This window comes from Pelophylax lessonae (assembly GCF_965119305.1).
Source record: "Pelophylax lessonae genome assembly, chromosome: 4".
Lineage (NCBI taxonomy): Eukaryota > Metazoa > Chordata > Amphibia > Anura > Ranidae > Pelophylax > Pelophylax lessonae.
In genome coordinates this window covers 92,058,543-92,078,459 of record NC_138771.1, presented here as the reverse complement: position 1 = coordinate 92,078,459, position 19,917 = coordinate 92,058,543, and the positions used below count along the sequence as shown (strand labels likewise).

At 49.1% G+C, this 19,917-nt stretch overlaps 1 protein-coding gene across 1 annotated transcript in view; it reads left to right on the top strand.

Annotated features, from left to right (window-relative positions):
* The first annotated feature begins 1,476 nt into the window (after positions 1–1,476).
* The window catches only part of ARPP19 (cAMP regulated phosphoprotein 19), a 31,897-nt gene continuing 13,456 nt past the window's right edge, over positions 1,477–19,917 (top strand). The window contains exon 1 of the mRNA XM_082254052.1: positions 1,477–1,634. Coding sequence (XP_082110178.1) covers positions 1,575–1,634 — 60 coding nt within the window. The 5' untranslated portion in view covers positions 1,477–1,574. The remainder of the gene's footprint in view (positions 1,635–19,917) is intronic.

The following is a 19,917-nucleotide window of genomic DNA, read 5'->3' as shown; positions in this document are numbered from 1 at the left end:
GCCTTCCTGACATCCACTCCCCCCCCCCCCCCCAGCTAAAACTGACTTAGGACATAGATTTATCAGTCCCTTTCTTTGCAGCCTCAGCAGCACACATTAATGAAACGCTCTCTGAGAAAACGCTCTGAAGCTTCCTGCACATTCATAAACTGAAGCATAGTAAACACAGCTTACTATGCTTCTGTGGTGAATGGACGCAGGGGTGTTTGGTACCGATCGCTCACTTTGTTCATTCAGGAAAGGATGGGCCAGTAAATTACATTTCTATCCTAAAACATCTCCCTTTTTTGCCCGCAGTAGAGGGAAGCCGGAGGTGCTGTGGGGGAAGGGGGCCCGGGCAGCAGATGGAAGGGGCGCATGTGCTAGGACCAATCCCCCTGCATTGCAGACGGAGGGAGAAACTGGAAGAAAAGCTTGCCGTGCTACAGGGGAAGGCAGAAGAGGATCGTGGCTGCAATAAGACTCAGGGGGGTGAATACATATGTACGCCACACTTTTCTGCATTGTGCACTACAACCCCCCTCCTTCCTCCTCCTGTCAGCTCTGTATGGTGCACTACAACCCCCCTCCTTCCTTCTCCTGTCAGCTCTGTATGGTGCGCTACAACCGCCTCCCTCCTCATATCAGCTCTGTATGGTGCACTACAACCCCCTCCCTCCTCATATCAGCTCTGTATGGTGCACTACAACCCCCTCCCTCCTCATATCAGCTCTGTATGGTGCACTACAACCCCCCTCCCTCCTCATATCAGCTCTGTATGGTGCACTACAACCCCCTCCCTCCTCATATCAGCTCTGTATGGTGCACTACAACCCCCTCCCTCCTCATATCAGCTCTGTATGATGCACTACAACCCCCCTCCCTCCCTCCTCATATCAGCTCTGTATGGTACGCTACAACCGCCTCCCTCCTCATATCAGCTCTGTATGGTGCACTACAACCCCCTCCCTCCCTCCTCATATCAGCTCTGTATGGTGCACTACAACCCCCTCCCTCCTCATATCAGCTCTGTATGGTGCACTACAACCCCCTCCCTCCTCATATCAGCTCTGTATGATGCACTACAACCCCCTCCCTCCTCATATCAGCTCTGTATGGTGCACTACAACCCCCTCCCTCCTCATATCAGCTCTGTATGGTGCACTACAACCCCCTCCCTCCTCATATCAGCTCTGTATGGTGCACTACAACCCCCCTCCTTCCTCCTCCTGTCAGCTCTGTATGGTGCACTACAACCCCCTTCCTCCCTCCGCCTGTCAGCTCTGTATGGTGCACTACAACCCCCTTCCTCCCCTCCTTATATCAGCTCTGTATTGTGCACTGCATCTCAGCCTGTAATCACATTTTCACCATTCCTGCTATAAGAGACGGGCAGGCAGAGGAGGACTACGTCTCCCATGAAGCTTTGCGGCTGGTGACGTAGCCCGGTCTCGCACGCTTGAAGAGGATTCCCCCGCCGTCCTGACGTAAAGCTCCGGGTGACGTAGCCGGTGTGGCGGCCATCTTGGTGTAGGAGGAGTTTGGAGGTAGATTGGGGGCAGACAGTGTTCTGAGGCCGCCGCATCCTCTCCGCCATGTCCGCCGAGAATATGGAGAGCAAAACGCCGGAGGAGGCCTCCACTGACGAGCAGAAGGTGAGGTGATGGCGGACATAGTGCCGGCCGAGGGGGGAAGGGCGGCTGTGTGATGGAAAGATCCAGAGAGCGCCGGAGGATGAGTCAGAGCGTGCTGTGTGCCGGTGACTGCCCATGTGGGGGCCCCAGTACTGTGTGCCCGGATCCCTGCCCGCCCTTCTAGGAGATATAGACTTACCCCAGACTACCAGAGGGGCCCAGCTACACCCCTCTACAGGGGACCCACACTGCTCTGATCTCAGGGGCCCAGCTACATCCCCCTCCACAGGGGCCCCACACCTCCCTGATCTCAGGGGCCCCGCTACATCCCCTCTACAGGGCCCCACACTTCTCTGATCTCAGGGGCCCCCCACCACTCCGATCTCAGGGGCCCAGCTACACCCCCTGTACAGGGGCCCCACACTGCTCTGATCTCAGGGGCCCCGCTACATCCCCTCTACAGGGGCCCCACACCTCTCTGATCTCAGGGGCCCCCCACCACTCTGATCTCAGGGGCCCAGCTACACCCCCTGTACAGGGGCCCCACACCACTCTGATCTCAGGGGCCCAGCTTCACCCCTGTACAGGGGCCCCACACCACTCTGATCTCAGGGGCCCAGCTACATCCCCTTTACAGGGGCCCCACACCACTCTGATCTCAGGGGCCCAGCTACATACCCTGTACAGGGGCCCCACACCACTCTGATCTCAGGGGCCCAGCTACATCCCCTTTACAGGGGCCCCACACCACTCTGATCTCAGGGGCCCAGCTACATACCCTGTACAGGGGCCCCACACCACTCTGATCTCAGGGGCCCAGCTACATCCCCTTTACAGGGGCCCCACACCACTCTGATCTCAGGGGCCCAGCTACATACCCTGTACAGGGGCCCCACACCACTCTGATCTCAGGGGCCCAGCTACATACCCTGTACAGGGGCCCCACACCACTCTGATCTCAGGGGCCCAGCTACATACCCTGTACCGGGGCCCCACACCACTCTGATCTCAGGGGCCCAGCTACACACCTGTACAGGGACCCCACACCACTCTGATCTCAGGGGCCCAGCTTCACCCCTGTACAGGGGCCCCACACCACTCTGATCTCAGGAGCCCAGCTTCACCCTCTGTACAGGGGCCCCACACCACTCTGATCTCAGGGGCCCAGCTACACCCCCTGTACAGGGACCCCACACCACTCTGATCTCAGGGGCCCATCATTGCAGGGAGGGGAGGACACGTGCGCTGTCCGTCCGTCTAGGATCCTCCATACTCCAATGATTGGACCTACTTTCAGGTGCCCACCTTCCTCTCTTGTAATGGTCATATAGGGCCATTTGCCACTACGGGATCCCTTGCACCCTGTGGGACCGCAGCCCTTTCTACTTTTAGGGGTCCCCCAGATCATTGTCTTTTTGGGGGACGGGGACATCTGGCATTCTAGGGTCCCTTGTATTCCTATGATGGTGGCTCCAGACCACTCTGCTTTCAGGGGCCCACCTTACTTTATTTTAATGCTCACGTTGGGCCATATGCCAATATGGACTCCTCTGCAACCTATGGGGCCCCAGCCTCCCTTCCACTCTAAGCACATTTCTTCTGTGTCAGCTGCTGGTTCTCAGGGGCCCATCTTGTTCTGTCATCCCAGTTCACTCTACCTTTCCAGGGGCATCTGGGATGTCTGCTACCCATATTTATGGGTCCTGAATCTTTGGGGTTTCTATTTGTCCCCATGTATCATTGTCTTTTTGGAGAGAGGGGGGCATCTGCTGTTCATGAACCCTCTGTACTCCTATGATGGGGCCTCAGCCCCCTCTACTCTCGGGTCCACCTTCCTCTTGTAGTGCCCTTGTAGGGCCATTGACAAATATGGGCTCCCTTGTGCCTTTTTGAGGCTCTAGGCCCCGTAAACTCTGTAGGTCTGCTTGCTATATTGGTTAGGGAGAAGTCTGACAATTTGGGATCCCTTGCACCCAATTTTATATGGGCCCTAGCACTTTCTGTTCTTAGAGCCCAACCCTCCTCTTAGTCATCCTGGATTATTGCTGTTTTGCCAGTGTGTCTGCCAGTCTTGGATCCCCTATACTGCTATGATGGGGCCCCAGCCGCTTCTACTCTCAGGGGCCCATCTTCCTCTCTTGTAACGTTGTTTGCCAATATGGGCTCCTCTGCACCCCTGAGGTCTGAGTCCCCCTCTACTGTAAGCTTGCTATGCCTTTTAGGAGGTATCTGGCTGTTTGGGTTGTATATGTAACCCAGTTCCCTCTGCTCTGATCCCCACCTTCATCTGTCATTTCATTTCACCCTGCGTTTCCAGGGGCATCTGCTCACCTGTGATGCCTTGCACCCCCATATATGGACCCCAGACCCTTCTACTCATGAAGGCCTCCTTCCTCTGACATTCCGGATTATTGTCTTGTTTAGGTGAGGGACCTCTGTACTCCTATGATGGGGATCCCTTCTTTGGGAGGAATCTGACAATCTGCCTTCATATTTTATGTTGATGATCTTGGTCTCTGTGTATAAACCTTGGTGCCCCTGGAGTTACACCAGACACATGTATAAGGAGCAGGGCATAAAAATATGAATGGGGTGAGCACATGGCTGGAGTGGGACTTGCATTACATGTTCTCATACTAATGCATTCTTTATGAAGGGGACATGAATGGTGACTATAGTAGCTGATGATGTATGACATTAGATCATTAGGGGGAGGGTTACCAGGGATAAGTGATGAGATCCTCCTCCTCCTGCTGTGTTCATGTGACGCTGCTGGATGGGAAATGTGACCAGCCATGGTCTCTGTGACTCTCAGGCTTCTGGAACTGGCTGGGTTATCCCAGTTACTGTGCGTTAGCCCCACCTAATCTGCAGTAATGAAGAGGTTACATGGAGTCCCTGCAGCAGGTTTATTACAGCCTCACCCTCTTTATTATAATATCTTCTCCCTACAGTGTGCAGACTCTACAATCTTCCTGCATACAGAACAATAGTTGTTTTTTTTTTTTTCTCATGCAGACTTCATTTAATTCAGTTATTAGAATTATTATGGGCTAACATAAATGCTGCAATGTATACAGATTCTATAGTTGTTTGCACTCAAGCAAGCCTTCAGGATGTGCTCATATTTTCTCATTGTTTTATATTCTAAGTGAAAGTAATGGGTAAACACTGGGCACTCTGCCTTCCGGCTCCTCGGTCATCGAATTGGTTCATACTACCTGTATCAGGCCTCTTGCACATGATACTCCTATTTGAGCAGACTTTTTTTAATGTATTTATGCGCATTCTCGCATATATGCATTCACGTGCATTTTTGAGTAAATGCACAAAAACGTATTCTCGCATTCTTGTTTGGGACAATATGTAAATGGATTTTTTGTGCGCACCAGGCGTAAATTACTGACCATAAAACCTGATTTTCTTTCTTCTGAGGAATGCACTGTGCTTCTTTACCCACCTGTGTGCATGGGCACATTACTATTATTGGGCTGTATTTTTTTTTTTTAATCTTTTTTTATTGAATTTCAAACAAAGAAAAGAAAAAACAACAAACCACGGTGCTAAGGTTCACACTGAACCGAACTACTCAGTATTACAGACAATAAGGCACGGTACCCACGCAGGGGTTCAAATGAGAAGCAAAATCAACATGAAGGGCAATTACCAACATCCCATGGGACACGTCATCCACCCGGGGATCATTAAAAGAATTGCTTGCATTCCAGAGACATAGGGGGGATACCTCAGAGTAGGCCGATGCGAGTGTCCCCTGACGCCCTAGGGCAAGGGGCGAGACCCGCCTCAGTCACTTGCAGCCATGGAGGCATCAGAGAGCCATTTGGCCCACACCCGGTCATACTTCTTCGGGCAGCCTCTATGTACATACGTGTCTTTATAGAGAGGGAGGACCGAGTTCACTAAGAGCTTCCACTGTAGTATCATGGGTGGAGATCGCCGTCGCCAGTGAAGTACAATGGTTTTCCTGGCATAATAAAGCAGCAGACCCAGCAACGTCCGATCTGCCACCTGGGGCACCAGGTCATCAAGCAGTCCCAAGAGACATTTCCTTGGGCAGGGATCAAGTTTAACAAGAGAGACATTTTCAATCAGTTGAAGCACCCTGGACCAAAATGCAGATAAATGAGGGCAGGTCCAGAAAATGTGAAAGAAATCACCCGGGTCCTGGCCGCACCGCCAGCACTCCGGGGAATGGGAGACATGCTTGGGCTGTATTTTAGCTCAGTTACAAAAAAGAAAAGCTGTACTGAGCTTTTTTCAAGCTTCACTGTGCAAGAGCAAAAATGTAATATTGGCACCTTGTAAGGACTGTAGTCTTTGGGGTGGCTGCATTAGTGTGGTCTATCCCCCCCCCAGAGATGAGAACACTTTTAGTAGGCACATAAGATCTGTGTTATAAGAAATACCTTGTTCTTGTCACTTTCTTTGGTCTGCACTCAAAAAAATATCTTCCTTCCTAGCCATCTTCTGTAAACGAGTTGCCATGCCCTCCATGTAATGGGGATGAAGAGGGAAGGACGTGTTTTGTAGTTCTTAGCAGAAGAGCAGCCTAGAGTGACAACCTATGATCCCTCCATAAATGGAGGAGTGATGTAGCCACCCAGGGGCAGGAAGTTTTTATTTCTAGGATTTTTTTTTTTTTTTCCAGAACGGAAAGCAAACGAAGCTATAAAAAAATAAACTGCCACCAAAGAACTAATGCTGCAGTATATTACAGGTTTGGTTTATGTACACTTTGAGTTTGTACAATTTTTCCAGATCTACTTTGTTCATCTCGCACAGCTCAGAAATATGCTGGAGAATGGACTGACCCTTGGATTGAATTTTATGAAAAGGCCCTGCAAGTTATTGTGTTAGTATCTTGCTGGAAGAAGCAGACTAATGGGCCATACACACTATAAGATTTTCTGAAGACTTTCCTTTAGACTTACCAAAACCATATAATATGAGGTCAAACCTAAACACTTTCAATTTGTATGCAATCTGGCAGGCCCTTGCACTACATAGAAAAGGTAAATCTGAAGGAAATCTAACCACAAAAGTTGGATAGTGTGTATCCAGCTTAAGGGTTAGCGTGTGCTGATATCAGCTAAAAACATGACAGACAGTGATGTAGAACAATGGTGGTCAGTTTGCTTAGTGTAGGGACCCCGAGTACAGCCTCTGACACATGCAGTACCAGTGGCTTAGTGGTTAGCGGTTCGGCGCCCGGTCAGGACCCTAGCAAAATTAAGTTCTCATGTTTTCCCTGTGCTTGGTTTTCTTTGGATGTATGGCTTCCTCCCACACTCCAGACGTGCTGGTAGGTTAATTAGCTCCTGGTGAAAATTGGCCCTCGTATAATACATTAAGTGTGCCCAAGATGGCTGCCTCACCATCTGCCCCTACAGCAGATAAAGCTTTTTGAGTTGACGTGGAGATACGTTTTTTAACGGAGCTCTACTTCATAATTCAGCATCTCCAATGCTGTAGAATAGGCTTCTCTAAAATTTCAGTGTGAGGACCATCCTGTGGATTTTACAAATATTAGGCTGGAAAAGAAATCCAGTTTTATAGAGAGTGCCCCTTCAGAAAGGCTAAGTGAAGGTCATGGCTGGCAGGCAATGGATGCTCCAGATTTTGATATACAGACCGGCACATCCACTGTCGGCCAGCTTGCGTATTTTCACAAGCATTTGCTGTGCGCCTAAACAAATCTTATAGCGGGCTGATGTGGCCTGCGGGGCCATAGTTAAGAGACCTCGGCTATAGCAAACATTCTGCTGACTTGCTACGGGAGACTGCTGGAGATCACGGCCATTACATATCACCTACAAATGGTTGTCCATTAGAGCTGCATGATCGTTAAATCTCGATTCACCCCCCTCAGGATCTTAAGTTCTTAACGGCATGTCCTTGATTCTTACAGAGCTGTTCTCAGCTCTCACAGTTTCTGGAAAATGTTTATCAAGCAAGGCTGCTAGATAACTATAAAATGCAATGCTTTACAATGTATCTTTTCCTTCTTTTAGATCAGGGTTTCTCAACCAGGGTTCCTACCTGAGGTTGCTAGGGGTTCCTTTAGCAATGGGCAATTTCTGCCACTCAGATAAGTTTCCAATGACACCATTTTTCCTTTAAGCTATCTGTAAGGGGGTAATTCTTCCCAATGATAAGAGTAAGGAGCATTTTTCCCCCTAACTGCCACACTGTCATGAGTTGTAGATTTAATATTTTTAGCAGGGGTTCCCCAAGACCAAAAATCTATTTCAAGGGTTCCTCTGTGTTGAAAAGGTTGAGAGGCTGTTTTAGATCAAAGGAATGAACTTCCGTCTGTAAGTGAGGGCAGTTTAACCTCCTAAAGACAATCTTTTTCTGACTCTTGTTGCTTTACAAGTTAAAATCAGTATTTCTCTTTTGTTCAGACACCGCTCCTGATATTCATAACCATTGGGTTATTCTGCCCCATACGGGAGTAGGACACTAAGCAGAAAATAATTCTGGCTACACCCATGGGTGGTCCCTGGGGGTATACTCCCTCTTTCTGCTATAGCCACACAGTTTTTTTTTTTTTTCCCCCTGCCTAGTAAGGAGTTAGGACCTACTTCCTTCCTGGGATCTTTGGTCCTGGCAATTTTTTTTTTTTTCTTCTCTTACTGAGTTTTTTATCCTGTGAGATCTACAATCAACTGCCATAATGGGCGAAGGCTGGGTAATCTATATCCAGTGGTCACCCAAATCTGGACAGCGAAGCGCACGCAGACCTCAGATCTGTGCTAGATCGGGGCCACTGGGGCTGGCCTGCAAGTTAAACGTCTGGTAAGGGTCGCATACGACCGGGTCTCGGCCTGTGTCCCAGCCTTCCTCCTGACTGACATCCCCCCATTTCGATAGAGAGGGTTTCTGTCTGGAGCTGTGCTCGCCTGGTTCCTGGTATGGTGAGTAGGTGTCGTTCCCCCATCCCCCCCCCCCCCCCCCCCCCCAGAGGGTTTTGGGGTGGACGTGGGCACCTCCTTGGGACGGTTGGACCCCCGGGTTCCCTTCCTTCCCACAGCCGCCCCCAATTTGGTCTGGCAACTTTCCTGGGATGGGGGCGGAGCGCTAAGTGGCGATGGGTGCCCCACCGGCGGCGACCGGATGATCGACTATCTGGATCTGTCCTTGAGGCATGGTCTCCCTCCTGGGTCACTGTAAGCCTCATGGTGCCGTGTGAGGCCGCCATTTTTGTTGTAGCCTGTGTTTCTATACGATATGTTTCATATATGGTGAGTCTGGTGGGGTCCTCTCCCTCTCTGCTGAGGATCGCTTGGTGCTTTGTGACTGGCGACCGGGTGGTGCTGCCAGCGCAGTGGGGGTTGTACCTTGGCACTGTTTCTTTTTTGTGGGGTCCCCCTGGTGACTCATGGAGTCTTTGGAGAACGGTTTCCCACCTGATTCCCTGTGAAGCTGCAGGGCCCTTTAGGTCCCAACCATCCATCTATTCACTGATGGCGGTCCTGGAGTCCTTTGTGTCCCAGGTGCAGGTTGTTGCGGGAAACGGGCTAGCAAAAAGCGCCCCCTGCTTTCCCCTGTCTCCTCAGATCCTGAATCTGTATCGGCTGCCGCAGACGTGGGTCACCCTGCTGGGTCTGCATGGGTCACGTGCCTGGAATCCTCTGATGGTGAGGTTGAATCCTCCACGTCTGCGACCGCGCACGAAAAGGCGATGGTGGATGCACTGATTCTGATTCTATCTGTGCGTGAGACCCAGAAGATGGAGGACACAGCTAAAGCTGTGACAAAGGCGCAGGTGCCCTTTGGCACTCACATGCCATCCAAAGCGGCAAGTGTTTCCTTTCCCTGCCTATTTTGACAGAATTGTTGCAAAAGAATGGGGATGACCAAAGTGTTCCAGTGGGGATACAAAGTGCTTTACCCCCTATGAGGAGTCTCTTCCTAAGAAGTGGACTGTCACCGGTGGTGGACCCTCCGTTTTGCCAGCTTGAACAAGGTAACATGATTCCGGTTGAAGAGTCACTGGCCCTTAAGGATCCAGCTGACAGGCAGAGGCTGTGGCCCACACTATGTACACTTTGGCCAGTATTCACCATTGCCCTAGTGTTGCAAATTCAGACCGAGTGGGCTAAGCTCCTACACTGTGACCTGGGGGGGGGGGGGGGGGAGAAGAGTAATTTTTCTTCCGCAGGCTACTAAGGGCAAGGAATCTCGTCATAGACGGGGGGCCTTCCTTCTCGACTAATGTGTTTTTTTTTTTTTTTTTTTTTTGTTCCTCAGGGTCAACTGACAAGGGCTCGAAGCCTTTCTGGGCCTCTTCTGGAGGTACCAAACAAACCTGGTCTGGCAAGCCAAGATTGGTTTTCTCCAGACCCGTGGACAAGGCTCCTATTGCATGAAGGAGCTTATTCACATGTATCAGGGGTGGGGGCATGTATATGCTGTTTTCCGGACCCGGGGACTTCTGGATGCAAGACATATGGGTCCACGAAGTAATTCGGTCCGGCTACAAGATCGGTCCGGCTACACACGGAGTGGCCGTGTGAAAGAGCCCTAAGTCGGCAGGAGTTTGACCATAGGGAGTGGTCCCCCCATCCGGAGGGATTTCATCAGCTGTGTTTCCGGTGAGGCACCCCTGAGATGGATCTGTTGGTGTCTGGGCTCAACCTAAAGGTGCAGAGGTTTGTGGCTTGGTCAAGGAATCCTCTGGCGGCTGCCACAGACGTGCTGCTGGCCCCTTGGGGTCAGTATTGTCTGATTTACACCTTCCCTCTCAAGCTTCTACGCAGGAACGAGGCAGTAGGGATTCCGGACTGGCATCGCCGGACTTGGTACGCCGATCTGGTGTTGACATCGTACCCACGCATCTGGAGTTATCATTCTCCTGACACTGCTTGTAACAAAACTGTGTGGCTATAGCAAAGAGAGGGAGTATTACCCTCTGGGACTGCCCATGGGTGTAGCCAGAATTATTTTCTGTCTAGTTTCCTACTCCTGTAGGGGCAATATAACCCAATGTTTATAAATATTAGGAGCTGTGTCTGTCAATGAGCAGAGAAATGGATTTTACAGTAAGTCCATCCTTTTTCTAGCAAAAAAAAAAAAACTTAGAACCCCCCAAACTATATATATATATATATATATATATATTATGCAGAGGCCCTAGGGAATAAAATGGTGATCGTTGCAATCCTTTGTTACTCTGTATTTGCGCAGAAGTCTTTTTTAAATGCAGTTTTTTTTTTTTTTGCCAGAAAATACACTTTTTAATTAATTTTAAAAAAACTAAACCGTAAAGTTAGCCCAAATTTCTTATAAAAGAAGTTACGCCGAGAATCGTGTTCTTTATTCTAAGCAAACAAAATTGTGATTCTCATTTTATCCAGAATTGTGCAGCTATTTTGTCCACATACTAATAGAGATGCATACCAGTGAGTCTGCTTGACTCACTGGAGTCAAAGAAAAGGGAAAGGTGCTCTCCACATGTGAAAACATCTTTTTACTGTAAAAAAATATTTACTTTTGTTTTTTTGAAGGAAGGGTTATATTCATCAGATTTTGGTCACTGTACAGTAAAACCTTGGATTGTGAGCATAATTCGTTCCGGAAGCATGCTTGTAATCCAAAGCACTCTTATATCATAGCAAATTTCCCCATAAGAAATAATGGAAACTCAGATGATTCGTTCCACAACCATTTATTCATAAGTCCTTCAGTTTATAGTCCATATAAAAAGATTATAGCATTGCGATAGGTTATATAACCATAAAATGTCCATCCACAAATAGCCCCTTCCACAAGGGGATAAGAAGCAAAATCCAGTAGGAGCTACAGAGTATCAAAGAGAAGAAAGGCGCCTCTAAGTGTAGCAATATGGTTACATTTAATGAAGGTACAACATTTAGCAACTCACATGGTTGATGAATAAAACAAGCACATCTAAGTATGCAGGCATCCGGGGTAAAGCTGTCCACATGGACTATCTTCTGCACCGCCGGCTGCCAGTCTATAATCCTGACCGGGAAGACCACCCTGCAGTAAAGGGATCTAAAAGCGAGGGGCAGCATGGAAGGGATGACGTAGATGGCGGTGCAGAGGATGGTCTATGTGGACAGCTTTAGCCTGGATGCCTGCATACTTAGATGTGCCTGTTTTTATCATCAACAATGGGAGTTGCTAAATGTTGTACCTTCATTAAATGTAACCATATTGCTACACTTAGAGGCGCCTCTCTTCTCTTTTATACTCAGCTGTGACTTGAAGCTACTTGTATATCAAGACATCGCTTGTAAACCAAGTCAAAATTTATTTTAAAATTTTGCTTGTCTTGCAAAGCGCTCTTAAACCAAGTTACTCTCAAACCAAGGTTTTACTGTACTTGTATTTCCCTCATTTCTTGTCCTAGTTTGACAAAATGGAGGGGAAATCTCACTTGGCTGGAGTTGGGCCTTTAATAATACTGTGTATGGTGTCGTCTTTCCTCTAATTCCTGTATGAGAAATTGAGAATACATCTGAGTCATATCGCCTGAGTGACAACTGCATTCACTTCAATGGTGCTCCTAGAAGCTTAGCTGTGCTGTCAGTCTGTATGGGGAAAACCTGTGATTTTTACACTTTTCATTTTTAATTAGATGGATATCTTCTGATTGATTTAGGACAGTGGTTCTTAACCTGGGTTGAGTCAGTCTCAGGGGTTCGGCGGGGGGGCAACAGGGCAATTGCTCCCCCCGAGCAAATATTACTGATTGTGAGGCCAAACCCCCCCCCCCCCCCCCCCCCCCGGGAAATCAGAGTTGCGGTCCGGACGACTCACAGCCATTACACATGGACACTTGACGCTCTGCCCCCTGTACCTCCCCCAGCAGGTTTCCAGCCTATCTCCTGCAGGCTGCTTGCTGCTTGAGTGGGCGGGATGGGGATGTACCTGACCACGGAGATCGCGCCCGCCTGGAAGAGGGAAGTGTGAGCAGCTGAGCAGAGGGAGCCGAGTGAATGTTCCTGGAGGTAGGCTTAGCTAGCTGTACATGGTGGATTAGTTTACAAGGACCTCTATGCTAAGTCTGCTAAGTTACTGCAGCTTAGCATAGAGGTGATGTTAGCTAGCAAATGGAAATGCATGTCCTTTTCATTTAGCTCAATAAGCATTGTGAATGCCCCCTGGTGTGTGCCCTCCTGATACCCCATGGTATGCCCTCCCAACACCTCCCCCCCCAGTGTGTGTCCTCCTGACACCCCATGGTATGCCCTCCCAACTCCTCCCCCCAGTGTGTGCCCTCCTGACACCCCATGGTATGCCCTCCCAACCCCCCCAAGTGTGTGCCCCCCTGACACCCCATGGTATGCCCTCCCAACCCCACCCCAGTGTGCCCTCCTGACACCCCATGGTATGCCCTAGCACCCCCCCCCCAGTGTGTGCCCTCCTGATACCCCATGGTATGCCTTCCCACCCCTGGCTCCCCCAGTGTGTGCCCTCCCAACCACTGATGTGTGCCCTCCTGACACCCAGTGTGTGGCCTCCTGACTCTCCACTGGTGTGTGCCCTCACTACCCTCCCCCACAGTGTGTGTCCTCCTGACCCTCCCCCCAGTGTGTGCCCTCATAACCCCCTGGTGTGTGCCCTCATAACCCCCCGGTGTGTGCCCTCCTGACCCCCTCCCCTGGTGTGTGCCCTCCCAGCCCCCTGGTGTGTGGCTTTACTGATCCCTGTACACTGTCCTATCCTCTGTCCTGTCAACTCCTGTCCTCTGCCCTATTCTCTGTACACCGTCCTACAGCCTACTGACCACTCTATCCTTCCCTACAATCAACTGACTCGTATACACTGCCCTACATGTTACTGGCCTCTGTACACTGCCCTACATCCTACTGACCTTTCTACACCGCCCTAAAAACTACTGACCCCTATACACTGCCCTACATGCTACTGACCTCGCTACACTGCCCTACAAACTACTGAGCACTGTACACTACCCTACAAACTACTGACCACTGCACACTGCCCTACAAACTACTCACTACTGCACACTGCCCTACAAACTACTCACTACTGCACACTGCCCTACAGCCTACTGACCTCTGTACGCTGCCCTACAGCCTACTGACCTCTGTACGCTGCCCTACAGCCTACTGACCTCTGTACGCTGCCCTACAGCCTACTGACCTCTGTACGCTGCCCTACAGCCTACTGACCTCTGTACGCTGCCCTACAGCCTACTGACCTCTGTACGCTGCCCTACAGCCTACTGACCTCTGTACGCTGCCCTACAGCCTACTGACCTCTGTACGCTGCCCTACAGCCTACTGACCTCTGTACGCTGCCCTACAGCCTACTGACCTCTGTACGCTGCCCTACAGCCTACTGACCTCTGTACGCTGCCCTACAGCCTACTGACCTCTGTACGCTGCCCTACAGCCTACTGACCTCTGTACGCTGCCCTACATCCTACTGACCTCTGTACGCTGCCCTACATCCTACTGACCTCTGTACGCTGCCCTACATCCTACTGACCTCTGTACGCTGCCCTACATCCTACTGACCTCTGTACGCTGCCCTACATCCTACTGACCTCTGTACGCTGCCCTACAGCCTACTGACCTCTGTACGCTGCCCTACAGCCTACTGACCTCTGTACGCTGCCCTACAGCCTACTGACCTCTGTACGCTGCCCTACAGCCTACTGACCTCTGTACGCTGCCCTACAGCCTACTGACCTCTGTACGCTGCCCTACAGCCTACTGACCTCTGTACGCTGCCCTACAGCCTACTGACCTCTGTACGCTGCCCTACAGCCTACTGACCTCTGTACATTTTACTTTGTATGATACGTTTAATTCAGTTCTGTAAACACCTTATTTTCTGGCAGTGCCCCTCCCGAGACTAGACTCATAAAATCATATTTTATTTTTCCAATTAAGAAGGGTTCGGTGAATGCACATATGAAGCTGGTGGGGTTCAGTACCTCCAACAAGGTTAAGAACCACTGATTTAGGATGTTCTTGTTTCACATACTATGAACATCATTTTTTTATGTTTTGGGAGAGTGGAAAGGCACTGCTCTAAGATATTTCTTCTTAACCACTTAAGCCCCGGAGGATTTTCCTGCTCAAAGACCAGGGCCTATTTTGCGATTCGGCACTGCGTGACTTTAACAGACAATTGCACGGTCGTGCGGCGCTGTACCCAAATTAACCACTTTACCACCGGAGGATTTTGTTGTCTTACGTCCAGGCCACTTTTTGCGATTCGGCAGTGTGCGACTTTTACATCCTTTTTCTTTTTTTTTTTTTTCCTACAAACAGAGCTTTCTTTTGGTGGTATTTGATCACCTGTGTGATTTTTTTTTTTTTTTTTTTTTTTTTTTTTTTTTTTTTTTTTGCGCTATTAACAAAAGAGCGTAAATTTTGAAAAAATAACTATTTTTCACTTTTTTTTTTTATGAAATTCCCCCCCCAAAAAAATTTTAAAATCTAAATTTTTGGCCAATTTGTTTTCTGCTACCTATGTTTGGTAAAAAAAATCGCAGTAAGCGTATTTTGATTGGTTTGCGCAAAAGTTATTGCGTTTACTAAGGGAAAGATTTATGTAATTTTTGGATTTTTTTTTTTTTTTTTTTTTTTTTTTTTTTTTTTTGCGGGACTGCGACATTGCGGCGGACAGATCGGACCCTTGACTGACATTTTTGACACTTTTGGGGGTACCAGTGACATTACTACAGTAATCAGTTATATATATATTAAAAAAGAATAGCGCAACCATGCAAAAGAAATGACTATCAAATATGGAGACCATCCATAAATAAAAATGGGGATTTAGTTCCACCATATGGCCATATCGTGCTCAAGCCCACCACTGCGTCAAAGTACCCCATTATCGGTGGGTATATATATATATATATATATATATATATATATATATGCACTGTTACTGTAAAAATGACACTGGCAGGGAAGGGGTTAATTTTTATTGGTGATCAAGGGGTTAATGTATGCCTGGTGCTTACTGACGTGTGTGGGGGGAGGGGACTATGTGACAGAAGGACAGATTGCAGGTTCAGCTATGCTGAACGCTGCAATCTGACCCTGCCTGTCACTTAGGAGATCCGCCCGCTTTGTTTACACAAGCGGGCGGATCTCCACACTCGATTCCCCGACGATCGGGGAAGAGCAGCGGCGATCGCCACCGCTCCTCCCCGGGCCCGACTCCCGCTGTGACTGAAAGCGCGAGCCTCCGGCGGCACGCACGTGCCGCCGAGAAGGGGGAATGTCTGGTGACGTAGGTCTACGTCGCCAGACGTTATTGAGCCACTTTGCCGCGGTATAAATAGAGCTTTCTTTTGGTGGTATTTGATCATCTGTGCGGCTTTTTTTTTTTTTTTTTTTTTTGCGCTATAAACAAAAAAAGCGTCAATTTTGAAAAAATTAACTTATTCACATTTTTATATGAAATTTCCAAAAATAAATGTATAAATTAACATTTTTTAACATTTTAGGCCAATTTGTTTTCTGCTACATATTTTTGGTGAAAAAAAATTGCAATAAGCATATTTTGATTGGTTTGCGCAAAAGTTATTGCATTTAACTACGGGAAAGATTTGTAATTTTTTTTTTTTTTTTGCGGGACTGTGACTTTGCAGGGGACAGATCGGACCCTTGACTGACATTTGACAATTTTGGGGTTACCAGTGACATTACTACAGTAATCAGTGCTATACATATGCACTGTTACTGTAAAAATGACACTGGCAGGGAAGGGGTTAACTTTATTAGAGATGCAGGGGTTAAATGTGTCCCTAGGGGCGTGCTTCTAATTGTAAAGGGGCGTGGCTTTCGATGTAACCACAGAGACATAGATCCTACATAGCAGGATCGTATGATCTCTGCAGTTACACCAGGGAGAATGACAGGCGGCTTTGTTACATTAGCCGCCTGCCTTTCTCCCTCTCCACCGGGAGATCGCGGGTGACTGGCGGACATCGGAGCCGCCGGTCACTCGCGCCTGCACGTCAGGGAACGAGCGGGAGCGCGCTGGCGGCGCGCGCGCTCGCCACCTAGGGGCTTGTAGTCGTCTTGCCTGTACGGGGCTGACTGCCGCAGTAAATAGTGGTGCGGAGTTCCGGCCTCAAAAAAAAAATTAGATAAAAATACCCCCCCGGGACAGTCAGGGCTAGTGCATTTCTGAATGGATAGGCATGCCCAGAAGCTGTTTTAGCTGCTTAGCTTTTTTTTTTTTATCTTCTTTCTGCGAATAAACTCCCATTATCGGTTAACACACTTGATAGGCACTGGAAAGATCTCAGCCGCCTTAAGTTATCCATTTATTAAATTCTTTAAAATGCCGCTTAGTTCACAATTGACGCCTAGCTCCTTAACCACTTTAGCCCCGCTTACATTGAGGCTACTGCGGCAAAGTGCCGCGATCCCGTCCAGCGACGTAGACCTACGTCGCTGGACTCCGCCCCTTGTGGGCGGCGCTCGCGCGCCACCGGAGGCTCGCTCCCGCTGTGTTCATTCACAGCGGGAGTCGGGCCAGCGGAGGAGCAGCGGCGATTGCCGCTGCTCTGCCCCGATCGTCGGGGATCGAGTCTGGAGATCCGCCCGCTGTGTGTAAACACAGCGGGCGGATCTCCATAGTGACAGGGACTGACAGATCGGAGTGTTCAGCATAGCTGGACATCCGATCTGTCCTTCTGTCACACAGTCACCTCCCCCCCCCACACGTCAGTAAGCACCAGGCATACATTAACCCCTCCCTCTCCAATAAAATTAACCCCTTCCCTGCCAGTGTCATTTTTACAGTAACAGTGCATATATATAGCACTGATTACTGTAGAAATGTCACTGGTACCCCCAAAAGTGTCAAAAATGTCAGTCAAGGGTCCGATCTGTCCGCCGCAATGTCGCAGTCCCGCAAAAAAAAATCGCAGATCGCCGCCATTACGCGTTAAAACAAAATAACACCAAAAATGACAGAAATCTTTCCCTTAGTAAACGCAATAACTTTTGCGCAAACCAATCAAAATACGCTTATTGCGATTTTTTTTTTTTTTTTTTTTTTTTTACTAAACATAGGTAGCAGAAAACAAATTGGCCAAAAATTTAAAAAAAATTTGATTTTTGCATCTTTTTTGGGGGGGAATTTCATATAAAAAAATGTGAAAAATATTGTTATTTTTTCAAAATAAACGCTATTTTTTTGTTTATAGCACAAAAAGTAAAAATCGCACAGGTGATCAAATACCACCAAAAGAAAGCTCTGTTTGTGGGGAAAAAGGACGTAAATTTAGTTTGGGTACGGCGTCGCACGACCGCGCAATTGTCAGTTAAAGTCGCACAGCGCCGAATCGCAAAAAGTGGCCTAGACGGAAGACAGCAAAATCCTCCGGTGGTAAAGTGGTTAAAGTGTTACCCCAAAAAAAAAGATCCTGTTCCCTTATAGCAGAATTATCAGCACAGTGCTTGTAAGCTGTAAAAAAAAAACCTGGCTGATCCTGCCACATCCTGTGTCCCTCTGTGTCCTGGCCACAATAATGGCTGCTGAGCCCTGATCAGCCTGCCTGGCTCGTGTATCTCAGCCCCCCCCTCCTGCCACTATTAGTAGAAAATAAAATATTACAAATTGTCACTGCCAGCCCCTCTACTATATCTAGGCATACACACGTGTTTTTATTGAAATGAAGCTTGTAAATACTTTTCTCTATCGTTCATTGGTGGACACAGCTCCTGCTCTTCATAACCATTGGGTTATACTGCTCCCTACAGGAGTAGGACACTAGGCAGAAAATGAATCTGGCTACGCCTATGGGCAGTCCCAGGGGGTATACTCGCTCTGTGCTATATATACTCAGTTTTTTGTTTTTCCTGCCTAGTCAGGACCTAGTTTCTTGCTGGGATCTTTGGTCCTGGCAATTTTTTTTTTTTTTTCTTTTCTTTTTAGATTTTTTTTTCTCCTGGACTTTTCCTGTAAGATCGACAATCAACTGCCGGACTGGGCAACGAGCTGGATAATCTAGATCCAGTGGTCACCCCAGTCTGGCCAGCAAGCACGCGCAGACCTCAGCTCTGCGCTAAGTCGGCTGCAACCTAGCCCCACTGGACACGGGCTGGCCTGCGTGTTAAACTCCTCGCAAGGTCACATACGATTGGGAGGGGTTCTGTCTGGAGTGGTACCCTCCTGGTATGGTGTGTAGCATTCCCCCCTCTCCCCTGGAGGGTGTGGACGTGGGCCCCTCTTTGGGAAGGTCGGACCCCCCTGGGTTCCCGTCAGGTGCCCCCCTTTCATCTTTCCCCCATCCTACCCCTTCACTTATGCTGGGGATGTGTGCGGGGTCTGGTCCACCTCCTGGGGGGTGGGGGCAGGGCGCTGTGCTGGCGATGGGGGCAGTGCTGCGAGGGGGTGGGGGGGTTTGTACCTGGTGGAGGCTCCTTCCAGGGCCCCCTATTCTGCCTGGGCCTGTCTTTGAGGCCTAGGGATCCCTCGTGGGGCAGCCATTTTGCTGTAGCCTGTGTTTCTATGCACGACGGCCATGTTTGTGTAGTCCGGCCATTTTTCGGATGTTTGCTATTTAAAATAGCGGTGGCCATGACAATGGAGCCCTGTGGGTGGTGATTTCAGCGGTGGGAGCCCCTCATCCCCTGGTTCTGACTCCTGGATATTTTCACTTCCTGATCGTTGCTCATGGTGTGCAGATTATCCTGGTGGTTACACATGCCTGTTTCTGCTGGGTGGTAAGTCTGGTGGGGTTCTCTCCCTCTCTGCTGAGGATCGCTTTGTGTCTGGCCACCAGGTGGTGCTGCCACGTGGTGGGGGTTGTCCCTTTGCAGTGTGTTGCACTTTTTGTGGGTTCCCCCGTGACTCATGGAGTCTTTGGAGCACATCTCCCCACCTGACCCCCATCTCTGAGGATGGAGGGGGCCCTCCAGGTCCCAACCATCCATCAATGCACGGACGACGGTCCTGGAGTCCTTTTGTGTCCCGGGTAGAGGTGGTCTCAGATAGTGAGGATGATTCCTCCACACTTGCAACCACGCACGAAAAGGCGCTGATGGAAGCATTGATTGTATCTGTGCATGAGACCTTAAAGATGGAGGATGCAGCTGCAATAAAGGTGCATGTTCCCTTTGGCACTCAAGCCATCCAGAGCGGCATAGGGGTTTTCTTTCCCTGCCTATTTTGACAGAATTGTCGCTAAAGAGTGGGGATGACCAAATTGTTCCCTTGGGGTCCCTAAGCGATTTTACTAGGCGTTACCCATACCAACCATGATTCAGGTTGAAGAGTTCCTGGCCTTGAAGGATCCGGCTGATAGGAA